This window comes from Alligator mississippiensis, chromosome 4 (genome assembly GCF_030867095.1).
Source record: "Alligator mississippiensis isolate rAllMis1 chromosome 4, rAllMis1, whole genome shotgun sequence".
Lineage (NCBI taxonomy): Eukaryota > Metazoa > Chordata > Crocodylia > Alligatoridae > Alligator > Alligator mississippiensis.
This window is the reverse complement of record NC_081827.1, coordinates 219,380,039-219,401,077: the sequence shown is the minus strand read 5'-3', so window position 1 is coordinate 219,401,077 and position 21,039 is coordinate 219,380,039. Positions and strand designations below refer to the sequence as shown.

General features: G+C 44.0%; 1 protein-coding gene across 1 annotated transcript in view; it reads right to left on the bottom strand.

Moving 5' to 3' along the window:
- Nucleotides 1-4,937: 4,937 nt before the first annotated feature.
- Nucleotides 4,938-21,039, bottom strand: part of IFIH1 (interferon induced with helicase C domain 1) — a 65,234-nt gene continuing 49,132 nt past the window's right edge. Inside the window, exons 11-15 of the mRNA XM_006277996.4 lie at nt 18,725-18,874; nt 14,632-14,793; nt 7,741-7,931; nt 6,526-6,619; nt 4,938-6,437 (exon numbers count right to left, since the gene is read on the bottom strand). Coding sequence (XP_006278058.2) covers nt 6,255-6,437; nt 6,526-6,619; nt 7,741-7,931; nt 14,632-14,793; nt 18,725-18,874 — 780 coding nt within the window. The 3' untranslated portion in view covers nt 4,938-6,254. The remainder of the gene's footprint in view (nt 6,438-6,525; nt 6,620-7,740; nt 7,932-14,631; nt 14,794-18,724; nt 18,875-21,039) is intronic.

Below are 21,039 nucleotides of genomic sequence, written 5' to 3'. Positions count from 1 at the left end.
CAATGGTTCATATGCTGGATAATAGGAACTGATCACTGCTGGCTATAGGTGACATTACTCTGAGGGAGTTCACAACACAGACAGAAAGATTCAGCCTTTTGGATACTAATAAAGGAGTCATACTAGAATTGGTCTGATAAATGCTGAGCTGGGTGTGTGTAGATGTGGGTTGATTAGCATTTGGAGCAAGGATTCCCCATCATGCAGTGCTCCCCTGCTTCTCTGATCCCAGAATTCAGTGAGGTCCTTGCCTTGGAATCTCTGTTCTCCATCCTGAATGCTAATGAAGGTGCTTGCCTGTCCCATCTCCCATTTAGATGAGTTGTCATCCGGTTCCATCTCAGATGCAAATGAGACATGGGGAGTTGCTTCACTCTTGTCACCCTTGTCTGCAGGGCTTTAGGTGTGTCTCCCACTGCATCTTCATTGTCTTTTGTAAGTCCTTCCTCTAATCAGTTCTTGTTCAGGTCGAGGTGGGGAGGGGGAGAGTTCTTTGTGAGTCAGACAGGCTGCGTCCTGTGCCAGGGTTCCCCAAGAACATGGAGCTGAGAGGTAACAAGCCCTTCTAGATACAGGGGTCTCTGGGAATGTTATGAACTAAGTATTTGCATCCCAGCACCAGATTTTGGTCAGGTCAAAAAGCACCCCAGAAACAGTGGAGTCAGTAGATGGACCTGTTCTCTCTTCCGGACCTGTTGCTATGGAAATGATCCCACTGGACATGTGGATTAGAGGGTACTAGGAGCTTCTCTGTTTTGGCATCTTGGGTACCCATTGGCTTTTCCTCCACAACCTTGATATTTTGTGGGAGCAGAGGGAACTCCGATTTGGTTCTACTTACTGCAGCCAGACATGTTTCCAGGAGAGATCCCAGGTCATGAGTGGAGCCAATGCAGTAGATCACATGATGACATTCTCAGGGAGAACAAAACCTGCAACTTCAGAGGTTGCCAGTCTGCCAGTCAGTGCCGTGTCTATCCCTGCCAAGTACCAAGAACTGATATTTAATAAGAGGGAAGACCAGTTTCCTTCTCATCATCTCTACTATTGCCCCAACATCTTACCAGGAGCACAGATTCTGTTCTGTCAAATATGCTTCCTCTGAGCCTGAACTCAGGACTTTCAAAGAGTACCTCACAAAGAGTCTGCAAAAAGGGTTTATTCACCCACCACATGACCAGCTGGGGTTCCCATTTTTATGTGTGACCCAGAAGGATGGATCTTTGTGCCCCTGAGAGGGCTGTGGAGCGCTGAAGAAAATGACCATCCATCACTGAAACAACTCTTGAATCAACGGAAGTGGGTTAGGCATCAATCAGCTAAGCTATTAACTAAACTGGACCTCTGAGGGGCCTACAACCTCTTTTGCATCCATGAAGGCAATGAACGGAAAACTGCCTTCTGATCACAATCTGGTCATTCTGAGTACCTTGCGATGCACTTTAGGCTTTCTAATGAACTGGAAATCTTTCAGCATATCCTGAATGATGTTTTCAAGAACATCCTGGACTTGTTCATAGTAGTTTACCTGGACAACATTTTTGCCCTGGCTAGCATGAACAACATGTTTGAGTGATACTGGAGCAACTGAGGAGCTATGGTCTATACACCAAAATAGAAAAGTGTGAATTTAACAAAACATCCATTGAGTTTCTAGGGTATATAGTTATACTAAAGGGGCTACCCATGGATCCAAGGAAGTTTTTTTTCTGCCATATTAGAGTGGTCACCCCCTAAGCAATCTGTGGTTCCTTGATTCTGTCAACTTCTATAGGAGGAACCCCTTCTAGCAAGGGATTCTCTAAACAGGTGGCCCCAATCACTGCCCTTCTGAAGAAAGGAATGTGCTTTGCCTAAGCCCCAGAGGCCCAGACTGTCTCTGAAGGACTTAAACTAGCCTTGGCCCCTATCCTAGCAGACCTGGACCTGGCATGGCTGTTCTTGGTGGAGATGGATGCCTCCAGCTGTGCCATCAGAGCTATCTTGGCCAGCCAAGTGCCAACTGTGCACTTTCTTCTTTAGGAAGCTGAACCTCGTTAAGCACACTTATAATATCTTGGATTGGTAACTCCTGGCAAAGCAGCATTCAAAGAATGGTGACACCACCTAGAAGGGGCTCAGTTTCCAGTCCAAGTATTAACTGACCACAAAAATCTTGAATATCTGCAAACTGCCCAAAATCAAAACCAAAGTTAGATCTGTTGTTCTCTGTTCTTTACATAATTCAATTTCACGGTCACCTGCCATTGTAGCACCAAAAACGGTAAAGCTGACATCCTGTCTCAAAAGGATGAATATTTAGAACTCTGTCCTGAAACCTATTCCATCATTCTGAGCCCCAAGAAATTTGTTAGGGCCATGGTAAACAAGGACTTAATGTCTCTGCTCCTTGATTTCTCTAGGACTCATTCATTTTTCAGGTTCAGTGGGACTTAAGGACCTGGAACATCCACCTGATCAGATGTTCAGCTTCATGATGGGCTCCTTGGCACAAGCAATGCCGGTATATCCTGGAAGGGGAACTCCAGCTCTTCCAAAAGGTGCCATGACTCTGCTTGCAGGGCATTTTGGTATTACCAAAACTACCAGCCTGGTCCTCCACAGTTTCTGGTGTCCCCAACTTTGTCAGCATATTTGGAAATACATTGACTCCTGCGAGGTTTGCACTCACACCAAGACCCATGCATCAAACTGCTAGGTCTCCTTCAACCACTACCACTGCCAAGCCAGTCCTGACATACAACATTGTGTGTTGTTCACTGTTTTTTTTTAGTACCGATCTACCTCCTGCTCTAGGACACTCAAGCATTCTGGTGTTAGGAGACCTGCTCAGCAAGATGGCCCATTTCATTCCCTGTTCCCAGACCACCACTGCTCCAGAGACAGCTCAACTATTTATAGAAAATGTCCTCCAGCTGCATGGTATTTCCAGGAGTACCATCTTGGACCACAGCCCACAATTCTTTTACCACTTCTGGAAAGAGCACTTACAAATCAAACCTCTTGCCTCATCTGCGTATCACCCACAAACTGAGGGTCAAACAGAATGGATCAATCATACACTTGAAAAATATCTCCGATACTTTTTGAACTATTGCCAAGACAATTGGGTCTCCTTATTCCCGCTAGCAGATTTTGCATATAATAATTCTGAACACACATCCACTGATCGATCTCTTTATTTTTTTTCCTTTTTTTATTATAGTTTCCACTCCTGTTTTCACCCATTGCTCTCCCAGACCTCTTGCACACCAGCCACAGCTGATCTGGTCAATCACATCTGCCTGGTTTAGAAAGAATTAAAGGAGCATCTGGAGGCTGCCAAGGAGATTTATGAGATTCTCAGGTAAGAACTGTCAAGAAGCACCAGTCTTCTCAGTGGGAAGGGGGAAGGTTTGGCTATCTACCCACAAACTGCAATCTGTGTATCCCTCCACCAGACTGGACTACTGATACTTGGGCGCCTTCCCAATCATTGTAAAGATCAACCCAGTCGCCTACAAATTAGGGCTCCCCAGGACAATGAAAATACACCTGGCCTTTCATATGTGAAGTCTCATAAGGAAAGCCCAACCCTCCCCATCCTGTGAAGAACCAGAGTGCCCCAAGGGATGACAAGGTCGAATGGTCACAAACTCCTCCATGACCATTTCAGGCTGGACATAAGGAAGAACTTCTTTACTGTCTGAGCCCCCAAGGTTTGGAATAGACTGTCACCAGAGGCGGTTCAAGCACCGACTTTGAACGCCTTCAAGAGACATTTGGATGCTTATCTTGCTGGGATCCTATGATCCCTGCTGACTTCCTGCCCCTGGGGCAGGGGGCTGGACTCAATGATCTTCCAAGGTCCCTTCCGGCCCTAATGTCTATGAATCTATGAATAAACAAGCCATGCTTGACAGGCCAGATGAAATCTCTTAACAGGGCACCTCTGAGCCTGTGAGTCATAGGTTGCCAACACCAGATCTATAGTATTCCAATAGAAGAAAACACACCTATCAGCATAAGCATAAAAATCTTTTAGAAGACCTTGACTCATTTAAAAATAAAGAAACTGAAAAATCGGCCTCAAGAACTTTAGTAGAGTTTTTGCATAATTTACCTGAATGACTATAGTATAATTTCAAGAAAAACTAGGTGGACCACAGATGAGCTTATCAGGATGCAGAGACTGACAAATGTAAATTAAAATTTAGCAGTGTTCTATAGAAGTTTGTTGGTTTCTGTGATCCAGTCTTTTACTTGTTTTTTAATATAGCAATGTAATGAAATATACCTAAACTGTGGTCAAAAGTAATTATATAAAAATGCTATCTTCTAAGTCAGCAGATCTGCTGTATGCAATGAGTCAAATCTGATCCTCTAATAATGTGAACTATTTATAATACCTTTACTCATATTAACTATAATCTGGTGTGGCTATGAAAGAATGCGCTGGACATTTTTCTGACTTGAGTATAATAAAAGAATTTATCTCTGTTCCAACTACAGAATATTTACCTGCAGTTGCAGAAAAGTGTACACTACAATTGCACCTCCACTGTATTTTTACATATCTCCCTTGTGCTCCAATTGCCAGCAACTGATTTTGCAGATTCTAGTTTGAAGTTACAAGGCTAACAGATAAACAACCGCCAAACCTCAAATATTTTACTTGTAAACTGAGCAAATTATTCTGTATGTAAGATAAATATGGAAGTGCATGATGCCATTTGTAGTTACCTCTCAGAGCTGCATTTTTTTTTAAAGTTTTGAAAGGTAAACTTCAAACCCTGCTGTAAATTACAGCAGCACATTGTTTTGAAGTGTAGGTGAAATCTTGATCCTACTGAAGTCAATAAAAATTTGTCAGATGTTTAAATGAGAAGTCACGAAGATAAGTTTAAACTATTAAAATTATATTGTATATGAATGTGTAATAATGGTGGCAAACAAAAGAGTTATTATAGCCATTTATTAAAGAAGCATACTTTAATGCATCTTCAACATTTTACAAAATCTTTGTATGACACTACAAATGGAAAATTCTATTTGCTACTGTTACTTAAGGTTTAAGTACATGGACTTCTTAAAATATTTTGTATAGTAGTTTAAATTTAGTCTGACTTTGTAACAAATGTGGGAGTCACCCCTTAATGGTATAAGAGGAGAAGCACAAAACAGAACCAGTGTCCAAATGACAGCCATTTCAGGGGAAACTCTGAGTTAAAATATACCCCCTCACATGACTTATGTTACTGTGAGACAGTGTTAACATGGGGAAAGGAAGGGAGGAAAATAGCTTAGATCAGTGGTCAGCAACCTTTTTTGCCATGGTGGGCTGGAACGACTCAGCTTGGGTCCAAGGGCTGGCACTAGAATTCAGCTGCTGCTGCTGCTGCCACCACTGCTTCCTGCCACCCAATTGTGGCATGGGCAAAGCCCCACAGCCCAGGTACAGTGCAGTGCAGGCAAAATATCCCACTGCTGAAGTCATAGGCCACAGGTTGGATCCAATGGCTCTGCAGGCCGGATCTGACCATTGGCTTAGATCACTGCTGGGAGTCAGCAGCCCTCACCAATTCCTGCACTGAAAGATTGACTGCATATCATATATGCTCTACTTCTGCCTCTTTGTTACCAACAACTAACCCCCAACCTCAGTTTCAAATGCATTTCTGATCTAACAATGACCTTTAACAAGTATTTCCCGAGTTAAAACCCCCCCAAATATTTGTTAATTATCTTAGATGGCAAATGCCACTCATTAAATGCATTGTTGCAATGACAGAAAAAAATCCAATCAATGAAAATTTTTTCATTCATTCGCTGGATTCTGCTATATAGGGAAGGAAGGTTTGTCCCCTGACTTCACAAAAGCCTGGACTTTTTATTCCATCCAGGAAGAGCACACACCAACTGCTGAAGCTTCCTTAGCCTGACGAAGGGTTTTTGAACCCGAAAGCTTGCTTAATAACTATTCTCCAACTATTTGGGTTGGTCTAATAATAAAAGATATCAAATTCACCCAAGGAACCTTGTCTGCCTGGATCTACTAAGGCTTTCCTTTTCTTATTCCAAGCCACCACAAAAGCACAAACACCTTTCCTTCTCCGCAAGTGATGTCTCAGTTTTACTGCACTTGGGAGTTTACAGTAAAAGATAGAAGACAGGAGCTTTTCCTGAAAAAATAAACAAACCAGGAGCCTGTGATCACAGCAGTAAAAATGCTTCAGGTTAAAATTAAACTTTTGTGTACATTTGTGAAAAAATCCTTAGTCTTCATCGCTGGAAACAAAGTGGTCTGCGTAGTCAAAATCAGGGAAACTGATTGGCAGCTCTCCCCATTTCTTGTAAAGTTGATTTGAGGTTTTTTTATCTTTGTATCGGACCACGAGATTTTTGATTTTCAAGCAAGGAAGGTCAAGCCCTCGGTGCACCATCATATTTCCCCAAGCCTGAAAAATTGAAGAAAAGCATCTGTTAGCAAAAATAATTAGACAGATACCTTTTGGCACTACAGAGAATGAGGAAACACACACTTACTTGTCCACAATGTTTACAGATAATTTCACCATTTGTTTGGTAATCAGCATGTTTTTCTCGCAGTGTTCTATTTTCTCTTGTATAATAAAGGTCCCTGAAAATGGACATGAAATATGAATTAGATGGGGTTATTCTCTCTCAAAGAGGTGGCCTTAAATAGTATATTCTGAGAGTACAACTCCTAAAGAAAAATCTAGTCTGCAAGCACGGTAGCAGAACTACTGCCATAAACTATGTCTGACCTTTGGACAAATGCAAGAGTAGGAGCGAATGCAAGGACACTTTGTCACCACTCTGCAAGGACAAGATATTACAAACTGCATGCTGTGTGCTCCCCTGAGTGCAGGGTCTACCCTTGGTAGCTCTTAAGAAGCAGAAAAGATATGGCTCACTGTCTCCCTCTACCATGGCCAAGGCTCATCACCTTTAAGGGGGACCATTCTGCACACTTATAAATAATGATGCAGCTAGAATACTTCCTCTGCATATCACGGAGCTCTGGGAGAAATGGTGCCCATAAGCACCATTTCCTCATTAACTTTCCCCAAACCTTCTTGCAATGGAAACTAAAAATGATATATCTCAAACAAAGGTGACTTTAGAAGGAGATTGTAGTGTGGGGTGAAGTCTGATATATAACTATCCCTCTGTTAGAAACAATTACAATTTATTTTGTGAAGTTAAAATAAAACATTTTTAATAATCTCTCAATTACAGTATGAACAAAGTGCAGTACAGATGGCCTGCTCATAGCGTAGCACTTGTGGGTGTCCAGTGCTAAATATTTAAGAAAAGTCTAAACAGTATACAGATCTGTATGCAGAGGACCCTGAGATTCATGTTGTCTTCAACTTACGGCACTTGATTACTGACAGCATTGTTAAATACATCCAGTGTGAGCAAGGTAGCCTGGTTAGCTCTGTTTGTGGAACCTATCTTTTGCACTCCTTGATATTTCATCCCCTGGTTGGCCCCAGATCAGAGCTCAGTATGGTCCTGCCCCACCAGCATCTCAGCAGCAAAAAAACGTAAGCCACATGTAACTGAAAAGGTACTGAAACTTCTCTTACTTGCCAAGAGCAGAATTTGGGTCATACCCTATTTTTTTTCATGATATTACCACTTTTTGTTATTATGCAATGCCCAGAGTGCTGCTCTGCCTTCATACCAACAGGTTTCTACCTAAACGAGAATATGTAGTTAGGTAATACTTACTGGAACTCCTTTTTAACATTGACATGATGCATGCTTTCAATAATTTGTATGTCTTCTCCAGAACATACTAGCTTGCCACAGTTTTTGCAAAGGAATGTTATTAATGATGGATTTTCCTTGTATTTCTTATGCTGCTCTCTCTTTGCCTTCATTTTTATTTCCATTATACTTTGCATCTGAAACCCCTGAATCTAGAAATAGAAGGATAAGAACATTGTCCTATTTATGAATCTCCTGCTGTAGCTTCAGTAGAAAAAAGATTTATTGCCAAGTTTACTTCCAAAACCTCAGATATGTACATGGAAAATAGATTCTGGAAACTGACACTATTAAAGGGACACAGTCAAATTACAAATTATATTTTTTTAACAGTGTGTCTGAATTATTACATGAATCTCCCAAACCAAGAGTGCTCAACCCCTGGCCCACAGGCAGATCCAGTCTGTGCAGTAGTGTCATTCAGTCCATGGGGCTCCCCAAAGGTCTGGAAATTTGGTGGCAAGGGAACAGTGGCAGTGTTAATTATTGTTCATGAGCTGTCAAAGTCCAGAGAGCCCTGTAGGCTAGATAATGTGGCCCTGCATGCCAGCATGTGGCGGGACCCAGGTGCACAGGGTTGGGTTGGTGCACAGCTGGACCTGGTCACACAGTTTTGCACCCATGGACTGACCTTACACAGTATCTGGCTCATTAACTGATCCTACACTACAGATTGGAGGACCTTTGGCCCCTGGGACCAAAGGACTGGGTGCCATTGTCCTAAATGGATTGTAACAGATGAATAGAGGAAAAATGCTTTTCTCTAGTTTTTCAGTTACTTTGTGTCACAACCCAACGTTGTGATTTTCTGTTTGTGTGTGCTTCGGCATCGCTAAATTATTTTCCCTGCTAAATTGCAGCTTCCTTGCACGGTGGAGTTCTCTGCTGCAAAGGAGAACCCCGGTGCAACGGAGTATTCCTGCCAAATTTGTAGCTTTCTTTGCATGGTGCATTTCTTTTGCATCTAAGAAATGCACGGTGCAAAGAGTTCCCGCCATTTGTATGAAGATTCGTGCCACGTTATTGGCCGATTCTAATACATGCACATGTGGCGGCTAGTGATTGGCTTGCTAGCCGTATAAAGAGCTTGAGTGGATTCCGCCCAAGTTGGAGGACTCCACAAACACCAAGTTGGAGGAATTAGAGAACTCACCAGGAGGAGGAGACTTCACGCTGTGTGAAGATCTCTAAGCACTGCGGATCCTTACGGACCCAACGCATTTCTTAAGAGGATGGGAGTCACCTCCAAGGAGGATTATTCTGCACTGGTCCGGTCCTGTAGGGAGCAGACCAGGAAAGCCAAGGCTTCAACTGAACTCCAGCTAGCTTTGAGCATCAAGTACAATAAAAAGTCCTTTTTCAGATATGTGGGGAGCCGGAGGAAAAGCAGGGGCAATGTTGGACCCCTGCTGAACCAGATGGGGCAACTGACAACTGACGCCCAGGAAAAAGCCAACCTATTAAATAGGTACTTTGCGTCGGTCTTTCATCAGCCCCATGGGACGCCCCTGCCCGCTAATGGGCCGGGAAGTCCGGGTGAGGGTGATCCCCTGCCCTCCATTAATGCTGACTTTGTGAAGGAACATCTTGAGAAGCTGGATACCTTCAAGTCAGCCGGCCCTGACAATCTTCACCCCAGGGTACTCAAGGAGCTGGCGAGCATCATAGCCCAGCCTCTAGCACGGATCTTTGAAAACTCTTGGCGCTCTGGTGTAGTACCCGAAGACTGGAAGAAGGCCAATGTGGTGCCTATCTTCAAGAAAGGGAGGAAAGTGGATCCGGCTAACTATAGGCCCATCAGCCTGACTTCTATCCCGGGGAAGATCTTAGAAAAGTTTATTAAGGAGGCCATCCTTAATGGACTGGCCGACGCCAACATCTTAAGGGATAGCCAGCACGGGTTTGTTGCGGGTAGGTCTTGCTTGACCAATCTCATTTCCTTCTACGACCAGGTGACCTATCACCTGGACAAGGGAGATGAGATTGATGTCATATATCTTGACTTCAAAAAAGCCTTCGATCTGGTGTCCCATGATCGTCTCTTGGAGAAACTGGCCAGTTGTCGCCTTGGGTCCTCCACGATCCACTGGCTGGAAAACTGGCTCCGGGGTTGGACCCAGAGGGTAGTAATTGATGGAAGTCACTCATCGTGGTGTCCTGTGACCAGTGGGGTCCCCCAGGGCTCTGTCCTTGGACCCATACTGTTCAACATCTTCATTAACGATGTGGACACTGGAGTCAGAAGCGGACTGGCCAAGTTCGCCGATGACACCAAACTTTGGGGCAAAGCATCCACGCCAGAAGACAGGCGGATGATCCAGGCTGACCTGGACAGGCTCAGCAAGTGGGTGGATGAGAATCTGATGGTGTTCAACGCCGATAAATGCAAGGTTCTCCACCTTGGGAAAAAAAACCCGCAGCATCCTTATAGGCTCGGCAGTGCTATGTTGGTTAGCACTATGGAAGAAAGAGACTTGGGGGTCATCATTGACCACAAGATGAACATGAGCCTGCAATGCGATGCTGCGGCTAGTAAAGCGACCAAAACGCTGGCTTGCATCCATAGATGCTTCTCAAGCAAATCTCGGGACGTCATTCTCCCCCTGTACTCGGCCTTAGTGAGGCCGCAGCTGGAGTACTGCGTCCAGTTTTGGGCTCCACAATTCAAAAAGGATGTGGAGAAGCTTGAGAGAGTCCAGAGAAGAGCCACGCGCGTGATCAGGGGTCAGGGAAGCAGACCCTACGATGACAGGCTGAGAGCCCTGGGGCTCTTTAGCCTGGAAAAGCGCAGGCTCAGGGGTGATCTGATGGCCACCTACAAGTTTATCAGGGGTGACCACCAGTATCTGGGGGAATGTTTGTTCACCAGAGCCCCCAAGGTCTGGAACAGCCTGCCACCGGAGGTTGTTCAAGCGCCTTCATTGAACACCTTCAAGATGAAACTGGATGCTTATCTTGCTGGGATCCTATGACCCCAGCTGACTTCCTGCCCTTTGGGCGGGGGGCTGGACTCGATGATCTTCCGAGGTCCCTTCCAGCCCTAATGTCTATGAAATCTATGAAATCTATGAAGAAGGCAACAGAGGTCTAAACAGCCTCTGGCCTCTCCCTGTCGCCGAGCGCAATCCTAGACATATCCCTTTTCCTGTATACTAAATATTCGAACCCGCGGAGCTTTAACAACTCCGTGGGAGGGAGCCGGACCGAACCCATGGAGCTTCAGCAACTCCAGGGGAATGAAATTACCGAACCTGCGGAGCTTCACAACTCTGGGGCTAGAACGAATTTGTCGTAGTCCTCCAACAAGGATTTAAGCGGAGCTGCGCCTGGATGCTGACCAGCCTACACCACTACCACCACTGGTGTAAGTAAACAATCTTTGAATCAACCACTAAGCGACCTTGACTAATTCTAGTTCGCCCCCCGGTCTTCTCCGGCTCTGCGTGCCCGGGCTGCTGGCCACAGCCCGCGTGCGAAAAGACGGGCCTGGCTCGCCCCCGGCCCACACATGGCGATGAGGATGGGATCAGGAAAAGACACGTTAGAATTAGAATTGGTTAAAAACTGCCCTTGGCGCGATAACCAATGCCAAGTGAAAAGCTTTGAGGAAATGGAGGTGCATATCGCTTACCACCAGGCGGGCGGAACGGGTGAAAGATTTGTAAGTGGACGCCTGTCGCTAAAGGGAGAAGAGGGAGTCTCCGAAGACGGAGCCCCGAGAGAAAGGTAAGTGTACTTGCTCCCCGCGGCATTCGGGTGTATAATGAGAGACAAGCGGGTCCTGTTCAGGCCCCTCGATATTGTGTCTCTCGCCAGACCCAACCCGGCGGGCGAAACAAACCCGACTTTCACCCGGGAGTGTGCCCGGTGCCTACGATATGCTCGGGAGAGTGAAGAACCGGAGCCAATCAGCCGGTTCCCTCCCCTCATGGCAGCTAGATTAAGGGGTCGCGAGCTACCATCCGAGCTTCGTGAAGACCTGGAAACAGAGGAACGAGCCACAGATGAGAGGGTGGCCCCGTGGTACGACAAGGGGGGAGAATGCAGTGCAACTTTTCGTACTATAATGAATCTAATGCACAAGAATTTAAGTTTGAAAGCCCAGCTGCAGATGGCTATCCAAGTGGTTAAAGAAGCGGCTGAGAAAAAGGAGCCTGAAACGCTAGTCCAAGATGGCGCTGAGCAAAAGGGAGACCGCGTGGAAGAACCGGAAAAGAAGGGTGGAGCTTCTGAAGAACCTGCGACAGTTCAGTCAGCGACTCCGCCCATCGACGCAGCGTCATCGCCGGCAACTCCGCCTAGCGACGCAACGACGCCTCTACCGACTACGCCTTCCTGCCGACAAAGGAGAGAGTCAAGCGGAGGAGTGCATCTGCCCCTCCTGCCTGAAGCAGCAACAGCAGCAGTAACTCCCGCAGCAGCAGTTCAGCCTGTAACAACATCAACTCCTGAAAGAGCAGCTTTCCCTATAACAACGACTAATCGAATTGCTACTGCCTACTATGCTCGCACCAGAACTGAGTTACAAGATTTATGTAGAGCATCAAGAATCCAGCCTGAAGAGACTCTAGCTGTATGGTTGGGACGTTTAGTCATGGAACTTGGATCCGACCTGCTGAACCAAGAAGAAGCAAGCTTCCTGGTCAGACAAGCTTCGTGGAGTAGAGGACATGTCACTGACATCAACATGATAGCGGTCAATGTTCACTGGCCTATTCCACTACCCGCACTTGTTGCAGGACTGATTAGTCAAAAGGCCCACGTATGGCATGCAGAACAGCCAGAATGTACCGGCGCAGAGCATCTTATGCTAGCAATCATCGGTGTCTCATACTGTGCTTGGAACCTGAGAGCATGTGCGCTGGGACTGACATCACTCCAGAGAATAAGACCATGGCCTCACCGTCACCTACGAGATCCTGGAACCGTTCCACTAACCGTTCACAGCTTAGACAGTTGTCTTGAGATCTATGGGAGAAAGAACATCGTCGTCCTCTGGATTCTGCTCAGTCCAATGGTAAATCAACCTGTAAGTAATCTTCTTTGTCAGTTGTCAAGACTGCGTATCCTGATGGAGCCAAGATTGTCTCTTGATCGGGACTGTCGACACCCGACCGGACTTCAAGGCACCAGACGTCGTGAATCCGATCTTCCATCACTGCCACCGAGAACCCTAGAGGAGTGATACATGTTTGGATTTCTCCTACAGTGTTCCGGACTCAACCAGCAGCAGCTTAGGATTTTAGGAGACGCAGGCCAATGGCAAATGGCCTACGAGTTAGGTTTTCGTTATTTAGAAGAGCCAGATGATGGATCCTCTACGATTTTGTCCAACTGAGAATATGAGCCATTAAAATTGTTTAAATCTGTTGAATAAGATCATTAATCTATTTTTTGAGAGTTTTTGTTTACAGATCCGAGATTCAGAGTGCGTGGCGAAGAGGAGCCCTGAGAGGGATGACATCACCGAAAGAAGTGAGGGTATGACGTACGACTTCGCCATGATGCCCACTGAAGCCCTGATCGTGCAGTTTTTGTTATGAATCAGATTATGTGTTTGTGTTAATTATTGTTTCTTGATTATTATGTAACTCAATTCCAGGACAGCGAGGTTTATGTTTGTATATTTGTTTGTTTGCTTATCTGTTCGTTTGACGACTCATGACAAAGTTCTAGATTAAGGGTATAGCATAATTTAGCTATGCTCTCAGCAAGGGGGGATGTCACAACCCAACATTGTGATTTTCTGTTTGTGTGTGCTTCGGCATCGCTAAATTATTTTCCCCGCTAAATTGCAGCTTCCTTGCACGGTGGAGTTCTCTGCTGCAAAGGAGAACCCCGGTGCAACGGAGTATTCCTGCCAAATTTGTAGCTTTCTTTGCATGGTGCATTTCTTTTGCATCTAAGAAATGCACGGTGCAAAGAGTTCCCGCCATTTGTATGAAGATTCGTGCCACGTTATTGGCCAATTCTAATACATGCACACGTGGTGGCTAGTGATTGGCTTGCTAGCCGTATAAAGAGCTTGAGTGGTTTCCGCCCAAGTTGGAGGACTCCACAAACACCAAGTTGGAGGAATTAGAGAACTCACGAGGAGGAGGAAGATCTTCACGTTGTGTGAAGATCTCTAAGCGCTGCGGACCCTTACGGACCCAATGCATTTCTTAAGAAGGCAACAGAGGTCTAAACAGCCTCTGGCCTCTCCCTGTCGCCGAGCGCAATCCTAGGCGTATCCCTTTTCCTGTATACTAAATATTCGAACCCGCGGAGCTTTAACAAATCCATGGGAGGGAGCCGGACTGAACCCACGGAGCTTCAGCAACTCCAGGGGAAAGAAATTACCGAACCCGCGGAGCTTCACAACTCCGGGGCTAGAACGAATTTGTCGTAGTCCTCCAACGAGGATTTAAGCGGAGCTGCGCCTGGATGCTGACCAGCCTACACCACTACCACCACTGGTGTAAGTAAACAATCTTTGAATCAACCACTAAGCGTCCTTGACTAATTCTAGTTCGCCCCCCGGTCTTCTCCGGCCCCGCGTGCGCAAAGACGGGCCCGGCTCGCCCCCGGCCCGCACACTTTGCTTTTTTCATTTGATGACATTCTGTCTAATTAGTCTTTGTGTAGAGTTTTCCTATATCAACTGGGTAGAGAAAGGGTTTAAATAAAAAGAACACAGAAATGTGGCAATTAAACAGTAAATATTGGCAGAAGGTTTCAAAGCCAAGTAGGGTACGCAATGACATTTTTAACTCCTTTAAAAAAGAAAGTTTCACTGTTCCTTTTAGGATTCAAGTATGTAACAGAGATTTATTCCTACTTACAGGGCAAAGGATGAGTCAAAAACCATACCTTGTTTACATACTCCTCCTGTGGCATCCTTTGGACACGTTGGATGGCTTTATACATCATTTGCTCACGAAATATATTGACATTTTCACGTTCAGCAGCTCCTGATCCACCTGATGCCACCAGTACGTAGGTGCTCTCATCAGCTCGGGCTCGTCCACGAGCCTGCAGTTTTCAAGATAAATGGGATCATAAATACTGCAGAGCCATCTGTGGCATTATTGCATACGTTTTCTGTAACAAAAGTTTTTCCATGTTCCTCACGTGAAGCATCCCAGTGAAGCATTGCTTTAATTAAGTGTTCTTGTTTAAGAAACATTCCAATGCCCTATGCTGCCTCTGCAGTACTATTAAAAATAAGAGGCGGTGTCAATACACATTATGCTGCTAAAAGGATTTTTGAACCATGAAATAAATCTTTGAAAGTTAAAACCCATATTGTGTCTTCAACAATATTCTTGCACTCACAGATCACATAAAATCATAGATGAGTAAGATAGAAGAGACCTCTACAAGTCCTCTAGTCCAATTCCCTCCTTGAAGCAGGATTATCACTATCCAAACCTTTCCCTATAAATCTTTGTCTAACCTATTACTAAAACCACAGTCCACCCTGTCATGCAACCATAAGTCATAGCAGCCTAACCTGCCACAAGCAAAGCAGGTTTTCTGGCTAGGCAAAGCCTTGGCTAGCATGATATAGTTGGGGCTGCTCCTGCCTTGAGCACGGGGTTGGATTAGATGACCTTCTGAGGTCCCTTCCAACCCAATTTTCTATGATTCTAAGCAGGAGGACAATAGTGGCAGGTGCTCTGCTGCTTCCAGTGTTGTTAAAATATGCTCAAGAGTTCCAAGGAAAAAGGGCCATGTCCCCACTCCCCACCCTCCTGGGGAAGGCAAAACCCCCCACAGTTCCTACCAGTCTGACCATATGGTAACATCCTTCCTGATCCCAAATGTGGCAATTGGTCTGACCCTGAGCAGAGAGGCAAGACCCTCTAGCCAGGAACCTCCAGGGTTTAGTCCAAACAGGAGCACTGGTACAAGCCAGTCAAAATCCCCAGCCTTACCTGCCGCCAACACCCAATGATTCTGAGCAAGATGGAAAACGTATAGCAACAGAAGGTGACAAGTATTTCTTCCTGGACCCTTGTGGCAACCAACAAAGCCCAGAAGCATTGGAAATACTTATTGTAGAGCACAGGCATAGCTTCGCCTAGATCTTCCCTGACCAATGCTTAGCCAATTTCTTCTTGAACACCTCCAATGATGGAGATTTCAAACTTCCCTAAGTCTACTGCCTCGTTGTTCTAACAGTGAAGAAATTTATCCTGATATTCAATCTTAACCTACTTTGCTGCAAATTCAAGCTATTGGTCTGTACCCTGTTCTCTGTAGCAAGGGAGAGTCCTTCATGGCAGCCCTTTAGATATTTGAAGCCTGCTATCATTTCTCCTCTTACATGCCTTTTCCACAAGCTGAGCATCCTTCAACTTCTCCTTGTATGGCTTGCCTTCCAAACCCTTTACCATTCTGGTTGCCTTCCTCTGGACCCTAACTTCTCCATGTCCTTTTTAAAATGTGAAGACCAAAACTTCACACAATATTCTAGATGAAGCCTAACCAGTGAGGAGTAAAGAGGCACTATCACCTTCCATGTCTTGCATCTAATACTCCTATTACATAAGAATATAAGTGCTGTACTGGGTCAGACCAATGGTCCTTCTAGCCTACTATCCTGTTTCAGACAGTGGCAGAAGTGAATACTATAGAGATATACGGTTCAATACTCTCCCTGAAGAGTGATTTATCTACTCATCAATACCCTCCTTGGCATCCACCATTTATTGGTTTAGATATGTCAGAGGAAACAGTTATAGCCCTTCTGTTCAAAACCCATTAATAGATCTACCATCCATGAATTTATCCAGTCCCTATTGATGCAGCCCAAAACTGCATTCACCTTTTTGCAGCTGTCACACTGCAGACTCGTATTGAGTTTGTGATCTACTATAAATAAAGTATAACATAGATAAATTAATTTTTGTATGCAAATATTCCTTTCTATGTGGGATCCTTCTGTAGTATGGATGCCCAGCAAAATTTTTCACCATTCTTTGCCTGCTTCATGACAGTATCTGAGCAGTGGTTCTCAGTAATAAATCTATCACAGATCCCTTTGAGGTTAAGAAAGGAGTTACGCAAGGCTGCGTCATTGCTCCAAAACTTCTCAATATTCGTTACCATGATGCTACCTCTGATCACCAACAAGTTTCCAGTAGGAATGGAGCTAAACTACTGAATGGATGGTAAACTGTTTAATCTCACAAAACTCTGAGCCAAAACCAAGACTACCTTGGTCTCAATCATTGAGCTCCAGTAAACTGATGATGCTGTAGTATGTGCTTGCTTAAAAGTAGATCTTCAATCATTGTCTTTATTGAGGCATGCAAGAAAATGGGACTGATATTTAACATTCAGGTCCTCCGTCAACAAGCTGTTAATGAGCAGTCCCCAGCTCTGGTCACTCAGATTCATGATGAGACTGTGGAGAATGTTGAGTATTTCCCATACTTAGGAAGCCATTTCTCGCAGAAGGCTGATATGGATGAAGAAATACAACATCACCTCAGATGTGCAAGTGCAGCCTTCAGATGCCTGAGGACGTACATTTGAAGATTGTGACATCAGTTCTGAAACCAAGCTCATGGTTTATCAAGCAGTTGTGATCCCTACTTTACTGTATGGAGCTAAGACATGGACAGCACACAGGAGACACCTGAAGTTGCTGGAAAAGCACCATCAATGCTGCCTGCAGAAGATCCTTCAAATCCAGTGAGAAGTCAGATGCACCAACATTAGCATCCTCTTGCAAGCCAACACCACAAGCATCAAAACGATGATCATCCAACATCAACTTTGTTAGGTTGGACACATCATTTGGATGTCCAACTCTAGAAGCAGTTTTATTTTCCCAGCTCAGTCAAGGTGTATGCTCAAGAGGGTGGAGAAAGTGTTTCAAGGACATCCTCAAGGCCAACTTGAAAAAATGAAACATTGATATCATGTTGTGGGAAACTAGCACGCAGGATCACCCCAAAGAGAGGAAGAGTTTGCTGCTAGGATCTCAGTGAGGTACTTTGTAACCTCATGATGACAACAGGAGATGGAAAAGCAGAAGTGGCAGAAACAGTGTGTTGTGGACCAAGTCAAGAATCCAGAGCCACCCACCCCACACAGAAACACATGCCCGAGTTGCAGTGGAACTTGGACTGACCCTGGATTGGCCTTAACAGCCATCTTCAGACCACAGATGAGGCAATAATGGAAGACAATCACCCCTGACTATGAGGGATTGCTGATGACAACAATAACAAACACCTTCAGATTCTGCATAATTAGACAGTAAACGCTCTTCTAGGCCATATTTCTTTTGCTATGTATTTGTACATTGGTTAACATAACTGTACCTAGAAGCTCCAGCCGTAAGAGGAAATAAGTAAGTAATGGATTATTTGGATGCTGTTCTAAAGAAAAGTCTGTTATTCTTCTTTGTGGGAACACAAATGAGTACAAGAGAAAAGAACTCGTGACATTAATACAAAGGGTAGGAACACTCCTCTGAGGCCCTCTCTTCAACATTGCCTAAAGGGGTGTAGAGGCACATTGCTGTACTCATCCTCTCACACCCTTTTCAAAGGGACACTATAGAGCTTAATTCTGAAGCGCTCTGGGTAGGTACTCTGCACCTAAGTGAATCTTACACTGTAAACAGACAGAAGATGAATCATGGAAGTGGTCTTGGTATTCGTGCTAAATACAGTATCTCTAACCACCTTCCTCACTCATGTCCAAGGCTTCCAAGGTTTCCTCCAAATCCCATTCATGTGATTCGCTATTGCTATTAAACTGTGCTCTGAAAATAGAGCTGTCAATGAATGTATTGCTCCACAGTAACCCTCTCATCCTCCCTCTAACAGAGGAAGATTGTGTTGGCTTTCACATGCCACAATAAGGATTATCGGCCTTATTAAAAATATATCCAAATATGTAAACCATAATAATAAAGACAGACCCACATGGCATACTGACATACCTGCACCATAGCAATTTCATTGGTGACAAGACCATAGCGGATGACAATGTTACATTCTTTGATATCCAGACCTTCCTCAGCCACAGTAGTAGCAATAAGTAGGTTTATATTTCCAGCACGAAATTTACTGATGACTTCTTTTTGTTCATTCTGTGAAAATAATTTTGAAAAATTCATTATTTTAGCTTTTAGCATCTAAACTCTAACTTTCCTTTTTAAAAACATATTTAATGAATTATGGTCAAAATTTTCAACCTTGCTTGCCTAATATTAGGCACCCAATCTCAGCTTGTGATCCTAATTCACTGGCTGTTAGGTTCTTTGTTCTGTTGCTAACAGGAGTACATATTCATACACACAGTATAAAAAGGCCCTTATTTTCAAATGAATATAGAATTGTAGAAATATAGAATCATAGACATGTGGGGCTGAAAGGGATCTTAGGATATCATTTAAATCAAAAACCCCTGATCAATGGAGGAACATCTTTGTCTAAGCCAAATCAGACAAATGTATGTTTAACCCACTGATCTTCAGCCAGGGTACTTTTAAATCCTTTCAAAGGTTCTGCAGGTACCATGCCATGTTAGCATTGGCAGGTGTGCAAACATGTTTCATTAGACAAACTCAGAGATTTCAAACAGGAATTAATATTGTTAAAAAAAAACCCTTAAAAAATGAAAACCCCTTTCTAACCTTTTGTGGTCTATTTTTCTGTAGTCAAAGATTGAGCGAAAACAAAGAGCTGGCATTTTCTGAGGCGTGCCTTGAATCTAAAAAAGGTTGAGAACCATTTAGGTAATCGCTTTGATTGTTTAACCAGGGTACATCTACACAAGACAGGCTACAGAAACGTAGCTCATCGCTATGGTGATGTAGTATCGGTGGGCATGAACCACGATGCCACTGTTTCTGTGCAATAGCAACGAGCTACTGCACAGTGGCTCATTGCTATTGTGCAGTAGGGTCGGAAACGACCTGAACAGCGCCAGGACTGCTCAGTACCAATGGTTACTATGCAGTCATTTACGCAGTTGGGCGCAACTGTCCGGTGCATGTGTAGACACACCCCCAGTGACACAGTTAGAAAGTTCTTCCTAATATATAACCTGGGTATATAACCTAATATAGAACCTTCTGGTGGGTGGTTGAGGACTAGAACAGACTGCAAAATCTCAACTGCTCAACTCATGTCGCAACAATATTGATTACACATGGGTATTCAGGCCTAAAGGGTTTTTTTTTAAGTCTTAAGAAACAATAATATTTTAATGTCTATAATTGTCTTCCCGAAAAATAAATAACACAGTGGGTGCGCCTACATGAGACTGTAGTGATGAGCTATGTCGACGAAGCTCGTCATTACAGTGACGTAATATCAGCAGGCACAAACTGTGAAGCTGACACTACGTCACCATAGCTTATTGCTATGGCAATGTAGCATCTAAAATAACTGTACACCGCCAGGACTGCATATTAGTAGTGGGTACTACACAGTCATTTAGTACTTGCACTAAATGACTGCGCAGTACCAAATACGCAGTCAGGGTCACATGCAGACGTGCCCAGTGAGTCTATACTGAAAAAAAAATGGAGTATTGACTAGGCGTTTAAAGCAAAATAGGCTTGTGTGCAGAGACATAGGCATTTTTTGTAGTCTGGACATATCTTTTCTACTTGCTGTGTTCAATTTGGAGGCTACCAAAGAATTAGTCAGAATTTGGTCTTTCAGCCATGCACCACATTTTACTGATATTAAAAAAACAACAACATTTCTACAAGGGAACAATTCCTAACATTTTTTTTAAACTAAGAAATTTTGATATCAATGAATTCTGTCTAGCAAGTAAACCACACAATTTTTGTAAGTGCTAAAATTACAGTCTCTTTGGGAACTAGAGCAGACATACAAGAGGGGAGTTTACGAAATCAGAGTATTTAATTTTGAATAATTTTTGCTGAGGAGAAAGAAAGGTCAACAAACAAAACAGCATTAAGTAGACCTGGTTGAGTGATTTTTTGTGAATAAAATTCATTGTGAATTTTGGCAATTTCTCATTCAATAATTAACCAGCCCTAGTGTGAAGCATATGGACCTATGCAAATGAAGTAAACAGCAATGCAAGGAAAAGACAGAGGTCAGTAATATTCAAAGTTGTTCCTTCCTTGTAATATCTAAAATGTGATAATACAGATTTTTTTTACTTTTGAAAATGCAAAAGTTAAACTATATTAAAAAGAACAACAGTTCACTAAATCAGACTAGTACCAGGATATACAAAGGGACCAGCATTGCTGTGACTTGAAAGTGAGCT